Source organism: Tigriopus californicus, chromosome 1 (genome assembly GCF_007210705.1).
Source record: "Tigriopus californicus strain San Diego chromosome 1, Tcal_SD_v2.1, whole genome shotgun sequence".
Lineage (NCBI taxonomy): Eukaryota > Metazoa > Arthropoda > Copepoda > Harpacticoida > Harpacticidae > Tigriopus > Tigriopus californicus.
This window is the reverse complement of record NC_081440.1, coordinates 7,354,839-7,368,222: the sequence shown is the minus strand read 5'-3', so window position 1 is coordinate 7,368,222 and position 13,384 is coordinate 7,354,839. Positions and strand designations below refer to the sequence as shown.

General features: G+C 46.7%; 4 protein-coding genes across 5 annotated transcripts in view; 2 read left to right on the top strand and 2 right to left on the bottom strand.

Annotated features, from left to right (window-relative positions):
• Positions 1-1,366: 1,366 nt before the first annotated feature.
• LOC131880158 (uncharacterized) lies at positions 1,367-5,159 on the bottom strand. 2 transcript variants are annotated; one of them, XM_059226701.1, is made up of 2 exons: positions 4,733-5,159; positions 1,367-4,123 (listed from the first exon to the last, which is right to left on the bottom strand). In XM_059226701.1, the coding sequence occupies exon 2, from the start codon at positions 3,984-3,986 to the stop codon at positions 1,686-1,688; it is 2,301 nt and encodes a 766-aa protein (XP_059082684.1). In that variant the 5' UTR covers positions 3,987-4,123; positions 4,733-5,159; the 3' UTR covers positions 1,367-1,685. The 2 variants fall into 2 exon arrangements, with proteins under 2 accessions (XP_059082684.1, XP_059082676.1); XM_059226693.1 differs by having other exon boundaries at positions 4,755-5,159.
• Positions 5,160-8,042: 2,883 nt separating this feature from the next.
• LOC131889083 (ribosomal RNA large subunit methyltransferase E-like) lies at positions 8,043-9,526 on the top strand. The gene has a single exon (XM_059238086.1). The coding sequence runs from the start codon at positions 8,737-8,739 to the stop codon at positions 9,469-9,471; it is 735 nt and encodes a 244-aa protein (XP_059094069.1). The 5' UTR covers positions 8,043-8,736; the 3' UTR covers positions 9,472-9,526.
• On the top strand, positions 9,474-10,801 carry LOC131889073 (peroxisomal trans-2-enoyl-CoA reductase-like). The gene is made up of 6 exons (XM_059238074.1): positions 9,474-9,630; positions 9,694-9,814; positions 9,881-10,041; positions 10,101-10,224; positions 10,298-10,569; positions 10,638-10,801. Exons 1-6 carry the CDS (start codon positions 9,528-9,530, stop codon positions 10,697-10,699), a joined length of 843 nt encoding a protein of 280 aa, XP_059094057.1. The 5' UTR covers positions 9,474-9,527; the 3' UTR covers positions 10,700-10,801.
• Positions 10,802-11,230: 429 nt separating this feature from the next.
• Positions 11,231-13,384, bottom strand: part of LOC131889048 (dolichyl-diphosphooligosaccharide--protein glycosyltransferase subunit STT3B-like) — a gene marked incomplete in the record, with an annotated part of 4,180 nt that continues 2,026 nt past the window's right edge. Inside the window, 5 exon segments of the mRNA XM_059238041.1 lie at positions 11,231-11,453; positions 11,534-11,624; positions 11,765-12,349; positions 12,813-13,003; positions 13,073-13,384. Of these exon segments, the coding sequence (XP_059094024.1) occupies positions 11,379-11,453; positions 11,534-11,624; positions 11,765-12,349; positions 12,813-13,003; positions 13,073-13,384 (1,254 nt within the window).

Here is a 13,384-nt window from a genome sequence, read left to right as displayed (position 1 = left end):
AAGTTTTGAAGAAAGAGCCGAGCACTCACCTACGATTGGGTTTTACCCTAAGACTGTTTTACCCCCGGAAAGATCGTTGCAATCTTACTTTTTCAATACTACCTCTTTAGCTTATATCAAATCCTGGGACCGTAACTTGGTCTGTAAAGAGATTCGGAAAATGCAGAATTCAAAATACTTATTTGCAATTGAACGTTTTCAAAAGTACTCATTTACTTTGTCCCAACCCATGTTTAAGGATCAATTGTAGCGACCGCAGAGGCATAACGTGCGTTTTCAGAGCATCTCCCAAAACTCGAGAATCCCGTTTTGTTCAATGAAGTTCCCTCTCTCTCTCTTTCATTGCTTCATTGTTCAATTTGCTGACCCTAAATATTCTGGCCCAGGGAGTCATAGGCGTTGATCCGGAAGCATCTTTTAAGTCAGACTTGGACAAGATTTCATTGGCAAGCATCATGAAACTCAGTCGATAAGTTCAATCCGAAGCCTTTTCTTGCACCTTAGGCGCAATATTGGTGCAGGTTTAGGTTCATAGATTCAGGGACAAGTTATACATTTTATAGAACACGACTACTAGACATTATCGAGTTTGATCAAGCCGAATAAATTGCACATTGAAGTTTCATATTCATAATCTAATGCTTTTTTGCTCTATTCTGAAGTCGGTATTTGTTCCCTTATCAAGGAACAAACCCAATTAAAGCGTAACTCATGCCATTATGGGTGTCGAAATTCAACAATTGACCAAATATAACCGTTGGACTGTTTAAAAGAGACGGAGGAGAGAGAGTATGGCTGACGAAACGAGCCCGTTGTGCATACAATACATACATAATACATTACGATNCCTCTTTAGCTTATATCAAATCCTGGGACCGTAACTTGGTCTGTAAAGAGATTCGGAAAATGCAGAATTCAAAATACTTATTTGCAATTGAACGTTTTCAAAAGTACTCATTTACTTTGTCCCAACCCATGTTTAAGGATCAATTGTAGCGACCGCAGAGGCATAACGTGCGTTTTCAGAGCATCTCCCAAAACTCGAGAATCCCGTTTTGTTCAATGAAGTTCCCTCTCTCTCTCTTTCATTGCTTCATTGTTCAATTTGCTGACCCTAAATATTCTGGCCCAGGGAGTCATAGGCGTTGATCCGGAAGCATCTTTTAAGTCAGACTTGGACAAGATTTCATTGGCAAGCATCATGAAACTCAGTCGATAAGTTCAATCCGAAGCCTTTTCTTGCACCTTAGGCGCAATATTGGTGCAGGTTTAGGTTCATAGATTCAGGGACAAGTTATACATTTTATAGAACACGACTACTAGACATTATCGAGTTTGATCAAGCCGAATAAATTGCACATTGAAGTTTCATATTCATAATCTAATGCTTTTTTGCTCTATTCTGAAGTCGGTATTTGTTCCCTTATCAAGGAACAAACCCAATTAAAGCGTAACTCATGCCATTATGGGTGTCGAAATTCAACAATTGACCAAATATAACCGTTGGACTGTTTAAAAGAGACGGAGGAGAGAGAGTATGGCTGACGAAACGAGCCCGTTGTGCATACAATACATACATAATAATACATTACGATCGAGGGGGGTTCAGAACGCGCCATTTAAGCAAATGCTTCCAGTCCTATGTACCGGCGTAACTTCATAACAATTCACAACAATTCACAAGTTTAATCTTTAAGAATCCGTATGATCTCCTCTGATGTGCCATCAACTTGACCCACCTCAAACATTTGTTGGTGGGGTAGAGAATAAATCTTGTGCTCCGGGAGCCGCTTCTTTTTCATGGGCGTGACAGCGCAACTAGAATTGTGTTCATCTTTGGCTTCGTGAACTGGTGAAAGCGTCAAACCACCCGAGTAGTAGCCGCCCGCACTTGTGTGAGAGGATGCCATACTCGAGTCGGCTTCTTGAAATCCGGACTCTTGGGACAAGGTGCTCCCTTGCATTTCATCGGAATACGCTCCGAAGGCTTTTACTAAGGCATCTGGATCGATGATTGACTGGCATTGGTCACCCCCACATGACCCGTGATCGACCGAGGATCGTCCACTTGGTGGCTGACGACTGCGATTGTAGAAACTAATTCTATCCAGCGATCCCCGTCTCGAGTTTGTGCATGAGGTATTGTTTTGGCTTTGAGCACTCCCATGGGACGAGGTGAATCCACTTTGCGAGCTCAATTCCGCCTCCAGATCCAACTCCAAGGTATCTGTGCTCTCGGGCAACCAGTTCTGATGATTCAGCATAGAGAAGCGATCCATAATAACGTCAGTTTGGTCAAAATCTTCGGGGCTGAAATCCTCGCAATCCCATTCCCATGGGTCAACCAAACTGCCAAAGTCGTCATCACCCCCACATTCACTGGCACTATGACTGCTTAGAGCTATCTTGTATTTGGCTTGTCGCAAATCGTGCCATCCACGGTTGGGAGACTCCCATTCCAAGGATTCCGGATCGGTTGGCACGCCTATGGAACTACTAACGTTACCACTTTGAAAAGGCGAGTCTGACTCTGATTGATTGACCTGGGTCAACCGCCAGAGTTTACGCCTCGGTCTTTGAAGCAGCCGCAAATCGGGCGTGCTCCGCTCGACTCGTTCTTCTCTGATCCCTTCGGTCTCTTGCAAGGAAGAGTCGATGGACGAGATTCCATGTTCCGATCTTGAGCTCGCCATTAGAGGCATCTCAAATGGAATACTATCAAACCTTTGGTGTATTGCACTGCAATTGTCTCGGAGCTCATCGATGTCACATTGAAGTTGGTCCATGTTGAATTCCATACTTGTTCCAATGTGATCATTGATCTCCAAGCTAAGATCCGTGGCCAAGCTATCTACTGATGCTTCCCGAATCATCCGACGAATCTCTCGAGCACCTTTCACTAGATCTACCATACTTCCACTCACGCTCTTAATGGATTCGATGGTTTCATCCCTCTCCAGCGGTCGGAAATATACTGAGGAGCATTCGTCTGAAAACTCTTCCATCGGCAAAGTCACCGGCGATAATGACCACCTTTCACGCCCATCCGGAGGAAGGCGGTTTCGAGAGGCGTCAAAGAGGCGGGCACTTGGGGGCCCACGACCGAAATAGTAGTTTGTTCTACGTAATGGAGTCTCTTGGTAACGTTCAAAATTGGCACCATAGTATCGCTGAGAAAATATTTTGGCACATTCGTCCTCGGACAGCTCATCGTCGGCGCTCTCGGGAGTGGAAGTGGGTGGAAGCACGCGACTAGGAAGAATGCCATCGGGGGATCCATCGGAGTTATTAGGTCGAATGGGGGAATTATTATACGATGAGCTCGAAGTGGAGGAGGGTTTTTCTTTCAAGTATTGATGAATCTGACGGTGTTTCTTAATACGACAAACGCCCTTTAAGCAGTTGGGACAGGGTGCCAAATCAGTAGATATTTCTCCACGTCCGTTCAGGGATAATGAACGACCTTTTCGACGATCTGGATTCACGATAGCAAAAGTCGGCGCTTTATTGGGACCGCCCGAGAGTCCAGGGGGCGGACCGAAATAGCGGCCTTGGATTACGAACGATTCGTCATTGAAGTCGTGCACTAATTCACTGCAGCCGGATCCTCTAAACAGCCAATCCAGCCACGATAGCGAACTGCCACCCCAATGAGGCCGAGGTTTGCGAGGGTCGGATCCACTGGATGGTACAGTTGGCGACGTGGCTTGGACCCGCTGGTACAGGAAGTACATAAGCACGCCACCCGTGGATAGAAGAAGCAATAGAGTAGCCGTCTTGGAATTGCAACGTTGCCATTCTCGAACGGCTCGATAAGCCTCGACCGACAATGTGGAAGCCAAATGAACCAAATCCGTTTCGGAAGTGAGAGCCGAACCATTGGAATGAGTCCAATCACTGGGTTTGGCCAGGATCATTTCAGGCACCTCATTCCGCACCTCGAAGATCTCGATGTAAGGTCGTAATGTCAGGAAGTACGAACTCATGATGAACTTGGATGGGGATCAGACCCCGGAACGATGATTAGGATCAATGCGGACAATCACTGGCGTTTTTTCCGCGTGGGCTCCCTAGGCCGGTCGAATCGACGGAGTAGTGTCAGCACCCGTCAGTCGAGCGAGACCTGAAACCGAATGATGGATGGGTCGAGGTTAGACAAAGGACAAAATGCATCCATATTTGTTTATTTCAGAACTGGCTCTCCGGTGCTAACTTAAAAAAACGGGTCGGCCTGGGTCAAGGTTCAAGATGGGCTTAAACAAGTGGAGAGCGATGTCCATCATTCATCGGGCACTGAACGGAAGCCTGAGTGCGCGCATCAAAACATGAGCGAGAACAAGTTTGGGCATGGGGCCAAGCCCATCATACGGTAGTTCAAAGTTCGTCCCTCATCCCTGACTTTCTTTAGCCTGGGGATCGAACAGGCGAGGGGACATGAGCAATACCATGGAGGCAGAGACGACCGCCGCCAGAAACCCGACATGTGGATCATGGAGCGGGCCTCGTGCGTGAGACACATGTATGTCACATGAGAAGGCCACCCGAGGTCAAGATCAGCCAGACCAGACACGACAGGCCACGTGAGGATTACCTGCGGGTCTAGCTAGCCACCTCGCTCGACAGACATTCATGAACAATGACAGCGGGGGTGAAAACGACGGGCTTACGCTCTCCAAAGCATAATGACCTTCATCATCCCAACGAACCGAGTCCCAGGACAACTGACCCTTACCATAACGTTTAAAACGGACTACCTGGCACTGGAAGACGACTTGGAGGTCGCGGATAACCCCAAACCCTGGCTGTGGCGGAAGTCATGGGGCGGGTGAGCCCAACTTGAGATGCCCACTTTAGACTAGCCAACGAGGGGTCCATGTTCGGCCCCCGAGCGTACAAGGGCGGAACATGAGCTGATCCTCCCCGCCTTCTCCGCTTTTTTTCGGTTGAGGCCCTAACGATCCCTCAGTCCGTGTTGGTACGTTGGTACGGATGTGGGCGGTTGAGCCCCAATCAGGGATGGATCGACCCCAGACAAGAGTAAGAGAGTGGGCATCAAGGTTAAGATCCGTCCAATGTCAATTTTGAAGGGTAAACACGGTAAGCACTTCAAAGGCCACACGCACTTACTCACTCACGCAGACACGCAGGCATGGACCTCAACCAGCCAGCCAGCCAGTAGTCCGTCAGTCAGCATAGCTTGAGAGATGTGCGAAAATTATGACATCACTTCTTCATTTCACAACAGCTTCAACTCCTGCCAGCTCAAGCAGATGGGCTCATTCGCACATCCGAATAGACACGGCCCTTGCTCGTGGGCTTTGTCACGCCGGCCCGGGACACACATTGAAGCGTGTGCTCGCTCTACTGGAGTACTCGCAAACAGTGCAAACCGTGCAAACGCTGAACGGGACTACGTCATGCGTATGGTGACCGTATGATTTGGGCCCAAAGGAGTCAGTCAACCTATTAGAAAGATAAAAGAGCTAGACCTCGACTGATAAAGAGCTAGAGTTTGGATTAAACCACCAATCGACAATGTTTTTGAATTTTATAGGCCCAATAACCTGCTGCCACTGTGAGTAAATTGAAAACACAGGACGGCTGCGAATACATTGACCTGACATTCCCACCTGAGTGAAGACGAGAAGGTAGTGACACTTTCAACTGATAAGTTTTCCGTGGGGGCAAATCGAACTTGGGTGGCGAGTACTTCCCACACAACAGAAAACGCTAACATAGCTCAATCGATTTTTCATTGATAGATTGCCGCGTAAAAACGCTAAATTTAATTATTCCCAACCAGATTTAGTCACTTTAGTTGCTGTGCTGAATTGATGGGAACAGATAACCTAGCATGCAAGAACTATAGCCCGAGTGCCCGACAAAAATGCTGGCCCATGCCTGGAACTACTGAAGTGTGAATGGGACTGGAATGACATGGAACCACACACACAACTGTACACAGCCGAGATATTCGTGCCTGAATCAGCTGCACCAGAATCGGTCTAAGTGAACTTAAGGATCAGATTGAGGAATTTTTTGGATGTTTTCATGCCTTGAGTTCATTTTCGTCATCTAGTTGAAAGGCAAACAGAGCAAATTTGTTGCTCCACATCTGGTCATGATTGGAAGGACAGGCATTTTTCTAGATAGAAAAATTGAAAGTCGTCCCTTTTTCTACCTATATGATATGGTTGGCATGTGTAAGATAGTGGTTGTTGCTACTTGCTAGTAGACGCTAGTCACCTATCAGCTTGAATAGGCTTGAATGTCATGTCGTTGTTGATTGAAATTAGGGCCCAACATGGCCTTGCCTTGCCATCAGGGCTGCCACTAGTCCTAAGCAACGCATGAAATGGTGTTGGGAAGGCATAAACGCAGACTTCTCTGGGCAGGCATTTCAGAATTGGCTGTGCCACAGAGCTTATGCATTCAGCTTTATTCATGGACCACTGGTCTGCAGTGCTGGTTGCTCCGTTGGGAATGCCATTTTAAAATAAAAACGGTAAACTCTGGAGTAGCCAGGGACACTATGACTCGATCGAAACTTTGAATCGCAGAGACGAGGTATGGTTTCAACTCAGTGTATTCTCGTTTTCCCCTGCGACCAGATAATATTTCCAATTGTTTTAATTCGACGAATGCTCACTTATATCTAGTTAATATTTGAAACCTTTTTTTATGCTATTGGACCGCAAAATCATTGAGACAAATTTACATCGGTGATCCTGATCGAGATGTGGAAATTTCACGGAGCCCCAATGATTTTTGTTATCAAAACCTCTCATTTTACTCCTGTTTGGTCTATTATAGAGGGCCTCTAGTTTATTAACAATTTGGCACCAAAAGCTCCCCAGGTAGCCAACGAGGTTGACAAAAAGTAACTAAACACAGTTTCAATGTACAAGGCCTCCCTTCACGAGAAAAATTAATGCTAAGATTTTGAACATCTATTAAGTAGATGATAGTCTTTAGCTTCTAAAACGCTTGAGCACGAGTTACTTGGTTGTTGGAATGTGATAGGTTTTTACGTTTTAATTATATTGGAAGCAAAATATGCCTTGTTCGAGTCAGAGTGAGTACCAGAAATGATTTGCGTTAACGGCTATAATTTGCCTCATAATGGGGTCAGTCCCAATTCAGTTGTCTAGTGGCCTGCAGGTTATTATTTATATTCAATGATACAGACAAGTAACCTTTTAACATTCCAAGCATTGCTTTGAGAAAATGATGGTTGTATGTACAGCTCTATTTGTATGGATTTGATTGATTTTTTTTGACTGTTTCTTTTTTAATTAGTGGCGGGTTCTTGCTCCTCTGGAGCTCAGGTTTTTGCCCAGGTTCATTTGTAATTTGTTGAAGAAACTGTCTGACTTGATAAAATGATGGAGCACATTCTGTCTGATAGCTCCACTTGACGAAAGAGAAATGGCCAAAAAGGCCATAAAAATCAAAAGGCATTTTCAGGTTTTCACTTTTTCTCAAAGTTCTCACTTTTTTTTTCTAAACTTATCGATAACACCCACTCAGAATTCGAAAAAGGGACTATAAGGCCAAAATATCCATTGATCTGGTCTGTGCATTTTATTCAAATCCCTTCTTTAGTTTTATTTCTCCGAGGATCGTTCTCCGTGCTCAGTGCTCACACTGGTAATCCTGGAATGCCCAGGATGAGACTACGTTGCTGCGTATCCTGGCTGTGCCCACTTGTGGGCATGCTTTCAGAGTGAAATCCGCATACTGTTCAGGTCAATCCAATGAGAATCAAAACGTATACCCTCACAAAGTGGACTAGATAAACCGGCACATAATGAGTGAACCAGGGATAAACAATATTAACAGACATTTTCTACCACCTGGGAGAAAATGACAGAAATTGGTCCAAATAAGTGGCAGATAATGACACCTGGGTCAATCTCGTTTGTTCAATCAATTGCGAAATGTTAATTCCCGAGTCTCGACCATAGCACCCTCTTCCATGTTCCAGTGGTTCATAAGAATGAGAGAGTCCCTCTCGCAAGTTTATGTGTGAAAATCACACAACTCCATCGTTCCTAGCGTTTTTGAGAACAACTCCCTGTGCTTACTGTTTACCCCCAAATGAGCCATTTTCCGTAACTCGGTTCCTCGATTTCTTTTCTCCAGAATCGCTTGGCCCTGCTCAGTGCTCGGTGCTCACTCACACCGGCAACATACCGGAGGACATCCAGGAACGGAAATTAAGCCCCGCATTTTTGGCTTGCGTTGGTCTGTCTCCTCCACATCCATTCCATTTCTCGCGGCCTCATCGCCAAGAGTCATCGCTACGTACATACGGGTCCGGTGGGAACGCATCACGTCCATCGCCTGTTTGACGTCGACTCGTCGACTCTCCAGACCATCCACTCTCTCTCTGCCTCTGAGCCCGTGAATGAACTGTTGCGGCTCGAGCGCCGACCACACCTCTGCTGCTTTCGTCGACATCTGGCAATCCATTGGCCAGGGCCTCTCTGCCCTCTCCGGTTGGCCCTCGCTCGATTCGTCCCGGTGGGGCTCACTGCCACTAGACCTCTTCGTCTCGTCCAATCCGGCCCGGGCCATGAGCGACACTGAGCCGCCCGTCGTCCCGGAAGACGCCGCCGGACAGGCTTTGGTGGTTTCGCCCACTGATTTCCTCGGTCTTTTCATTTTTGGCTTCGTCGTGGTGCTCGTGGTCTCCACCTATTGCCGCACTCGAGCCGCACGCCGTAAAACCCAATGAATGCCATGAAGGTCCGGGCAGCGGCCCTACGCGCCTTCCACACGTCGGCTGGACCGCTGGCGGCTCAGTCCGGCAGCTCGAATCGATGGCGTCATCGTCAAGCCACTGACCCGTTTGTGGCTCAAGCCCACGCCCAAGGTTATCGGGCTCGCAGTGCCTTTAAATTACTAGACATTCAGTCGCGCTTCCGATTGCTCAAGCCCGGTCAACTGGTCATCGAGTGCGGGTGCGCACCTGGGGCTTGGTCGCAAGTAGCTGCGCCCCTGATCAATGCGGGCGGGCATTACGCGTCCGATCGACCCAACGGTCAACTCATTGGCTGTGATTTACTGCCCGTGTCCCCTTTACCCGGTGTGACGTTCTTGGCGGGTGCGGATTTTACTCACGATACCGTTCAAACCCAAATTCGGGACATGATGTCGAGTCCGGCGGCTGATGTGGTCTTATCGGACATGGCCCCCAATGCCTCTGGTCATGGCTTCCATGACCATGAAGCCTTGATTCAGTTGGCGTATGCCGCCTTGAAGTTCGGGTTGGCTCATGGCCGGGTGGGATCACATTTCTTGTGCAAGATTTGGTCGGGTGCCAGAGAGGAGGCCTTCATCGCGAATTTGCAACGCTTTTATCGGGTGGTTCATACCGTCAAGCCCAAGAGTAGTCGAAGTGATTCAGCCGAAAAATTCTTGTTAGCTCTGGACTGTCTCGGAATAAAACGAAAGGCTCCGGCCTGATATTTTTTTAATTTGATGTTCAAAGTAACAGAGCCGGCCTCTCTCCTCTTTGCAGGATGTCGGTGTTTCGACCGGGGTTATTTACGGGCCGGGTGGCGTTGGTCACGGGTGGGGGTTCGGGCATAGGTAAAGCCATTGCCCATGAGCTTTTAACATTGGGTAACTATGCAGCGTGTTTGAAGTGTTTGATCCATTTCTTATGGAATGGGAGCGGTTTTTAAGGTTGCCAGGTGTCGATTGCGTCTCGAAATTTGGAGAGACTGGACAAAGCCGTCGAAGAACTTCGACCTCGAGGCGATATCCAGGCTGTTCAATGCAACATCCGTAATGAAGAGGATGTTCGGTAAAACGAGAATTGTTTTGAAGTTAGCAACTCTAGATCTTATGATTGGCTATTCATGTGGACTAGTGCCGCTGTGACGTCTACCTTGAAGACATTCGGACGATTAGACTACTTGGTAAACAATGGTGGGGGTCAATTTCCGGCTTTGTCCGAAGACATCACCCTGAAAGGTTGGAAAGCCGTGATCGAAACCAACTTGACGGGCACATTCTTGATGACGCGTGAAGGTGTGTTGTCGTGAAATGAATGTAACCGAAATAACTAGCTTTCCTTGCCCTACGAATAGTGTATCGACAGCATTTTGAAGAGCATGGTGGGGTGGTAATCAACATTGTGGCCGACATGTTTCGTGGCTTCCCTATGATGTCTCACACGGGCGCAGCTCGCGCCGCCGTCGAAAATCTAACCAAGTAAAAAGCATGACTCAGTGTTCGTTTCAAGTCAATTTAGAACCTTCAACAATTAGTAACCAATTATCTGCAGATCTTGGGCCACGGAATGGGCAGAAAACGGGGTTCGGGTTAATGCCGTGGCTCCGGGCATTGTGTTCTCGCCCTCGGCCCGTGACAACTATAGCTTTGACGTATTTAGTGAAGCTCGCTCCGAAATCCCGGCCAAGCGTTTAGGCACGCCCGAGGAGGTGTCCTCGGCGGTGTGTTTTTTACTCTCTCCGGGCGCTTCCTTCATCAATGGAGCCACTTTGCGGGTGGATGCCGGTGGCAGTCTGTACTCTAAGTTGATGAAAGTGATCCCAGGTTCGAAACCACCATGATTTTCTTTGTTCTTTCTGATCCTGCGTTTGAGGTCGAGTTGTCCATTTTAGAGCACTCGAAAATGCCCGCCTATAAATGGCAAGAAGATGGTACTCCCGCGTCCAAATTATGATTTTGAGTTAGGAGTTGTTCACTTTCATCCGGAATGGAGTAGACGTGATTCCATTCATCTCCGTTCGAAAAGTTGAAAATATAAATCCTACTCTAAAATTCAGTCTACAGTGTGTATTAAAATATTCATATTTATTGAATCGCTTATCGCATGGAAAACAGGACCTGTGCCTAGATAAACAAAAGAAGCAACGGCACTGAACGGAAACAATGATTGCATGATCAAGTTAATACCGCAACTTCTTCATTCCCAAAGTCAAAACAATAATAATCCCTCGAAACTCTTTTTGAAGACAAGATTTCTTCTTTTTTTAGAGCAAAGAACAAAAATTAACTAGTAACAAAATAGTGATCATAGTAATTTCCCGTACAAAACACACTCGACACACTCCCATGCTGAAGAATTACATTTAGTAAACACACTTTTCTTTCATTCTTCCTCCCTCGGAATCCCAATGGAAGGAGCCAAATACAGTGCCAATTTCTTCTTTAACTTCCTTCTTTGCATTTTCTTTATCTTGACATCTTTGGGTGGTGGTGGTGGTGGCCAGGATGTCGGGCAATATTTCCGTATGTTCTGCGGGTAAATCGGATTTTGGGACGCGAAGGAGGAATGGGCGGGGGGGATTATCACGAGATTTGGAGGCTGGTTGTAAGAATGTAACGCTCGGTTTTTGTCATCATTTGGTGGGCTTTTGTCCTTTCACCACCTTCGGTTTGTGCTTAATGGATCCTTTCTTTTTCTTAGAGGAGCTCTGAACAGAAAACATGAGAGGGAAGAGTGAGTGCTTCAGTTTCTCCACCTGTCAAAGAAAAATTTGACGCCTGCCCTTACCTTTTTTGAAACGGATTTCGAACTTCTGCGCTTAATCTTGCGTTCATTGTACGGGATACGGGGTCGATTGAATTCGTCGGGTTTCTTCACTCTACAAAGCCAAAGCAAATTGAATCCAATCAATACATAATAAGCATTGAATGTAGGGATGGATTTACAACAATGTGAGATGGTGGAAACGGTAGGAGTCTAAGGTCTCTTGGCGAAAAAATTTAGAAAGTAAAATATTACCTATATATCCGCACCAGCCAGTGCTCCGAGGTGTATGCTTCCTCCAGATAGGTCAAATCAAAGTCCTTGTTGCCTATTTGGGCATTGCGAGTTCGGTCGAATCCGGCGGGCGTGTGGTAATCGAACTTGAGATCGCCAAAGCGGTAATAAGATAGCTTATACATTAAGCAGTTCAACAATGTGGGCGATCCCTCGCTGTCCACGCGGAATTCGCCTCTTTCGGTGAAATAATCGCTTTCTCGGATGTCGTTGGGATGCTCGCCTTCAGCAATTCGAACCATCCAAAGGAACTTGTTGATATCGTCTCCGGAATAGCCAATCACTCCGCCAAAGATGACCAAAACGTAGTCGACATTTAGGTTGGTCATGATTTCATACGCGGCCGTTTCATTCGAGGACATAGCCTTGCCCACCAAAGCAATATGCGAGTTATTCCACGTGTTATTATCCACTAAAGTGGTCCGGTTGGCCATGCCTGCAATTTGATAGCCATAATCCCACCAGGACATGACCGTGGCATCCTCGGCTGTGTTCTGCCACAACCAATAGTAGGCTTCTCTGAAGTCGTCCAAGATGTTGCGACCACTGTAAGGAAACGAAAAATTGCTCGTTATTCGTTATAATATAACTCAGTGGCTACGAGAGTGACTTGCACAGAAAACAAGTCCTTTATAATTCACTCCATTACTACTGGGATCGATATTAGAACAATGCAACGTTTGAAGCCGCTCAAACCTGAACAGTTTGAGCTTGGAACTGAAACTAAGCTTACAAATTAAGGGATCGGCCGGACCGAGTCAAGGGTGGTTTCCATTTTGAACGAGACAGAGCCTTATTTGGACGCACTAATATGCAGCGAGGAAAAGAAAAGGCACTAGGCTTATTATCAAATAGAGTCTTGAAAGGCGACAGCTCGAACAATTGGGAGAATATAGGAGTCGGCTGCATATGAAAAGATTGGCTCCCGCTAACAGTGCCAAAAGGGCGGTTGACATTCCTTGTACAAGTATCTTCTTGGAAGAGAAGGCGATATTTGACCTCAACTTACCCGTCCGGTCTATAAGAGGCCAACACGATTGAAGGTGATGAGTAAGCGTTCGATGTAACCCAGGTACAATGCACAGCAAACATCATTAACATCATCAAAACGGCCACCACCACAATCGAACGGATGTTCATGCCTAAGCCCTCCTCCTTGGAAGACGGTTGCTCGTGTCGCATTCGTCGAATTTTTCCAGCCTGAACGAGCAATAAACCATGTGAGTCAAAACTATATTCTGCTCTCCGAATGCAATAAAGATTACTTACCTTGTCGTAAAGACGACCGTTTTTGTCCTCAGTTTCGCTTTCGTTGGTGGTGGTCTGCTCCTCCTTGAGATACAACTCGAACAATCGGGAGAAGGCTATAGCAGCCAACACACATACGCACGGGGTCAAGGTGAGCATAAGACGGACCATCACACCGGCGAAGTAGACCGCACTCACGGCGTACAAAATGATGAACACTCGCTCATCGTTCACATGCTTGAAGCAATACCAAAGTCCGGCGGGAAAGACACACGCCAAGATGTGCAAGTCGAAAAAGAACGAGAACCAAGTGGTGGGCTGATGCTCACTCAC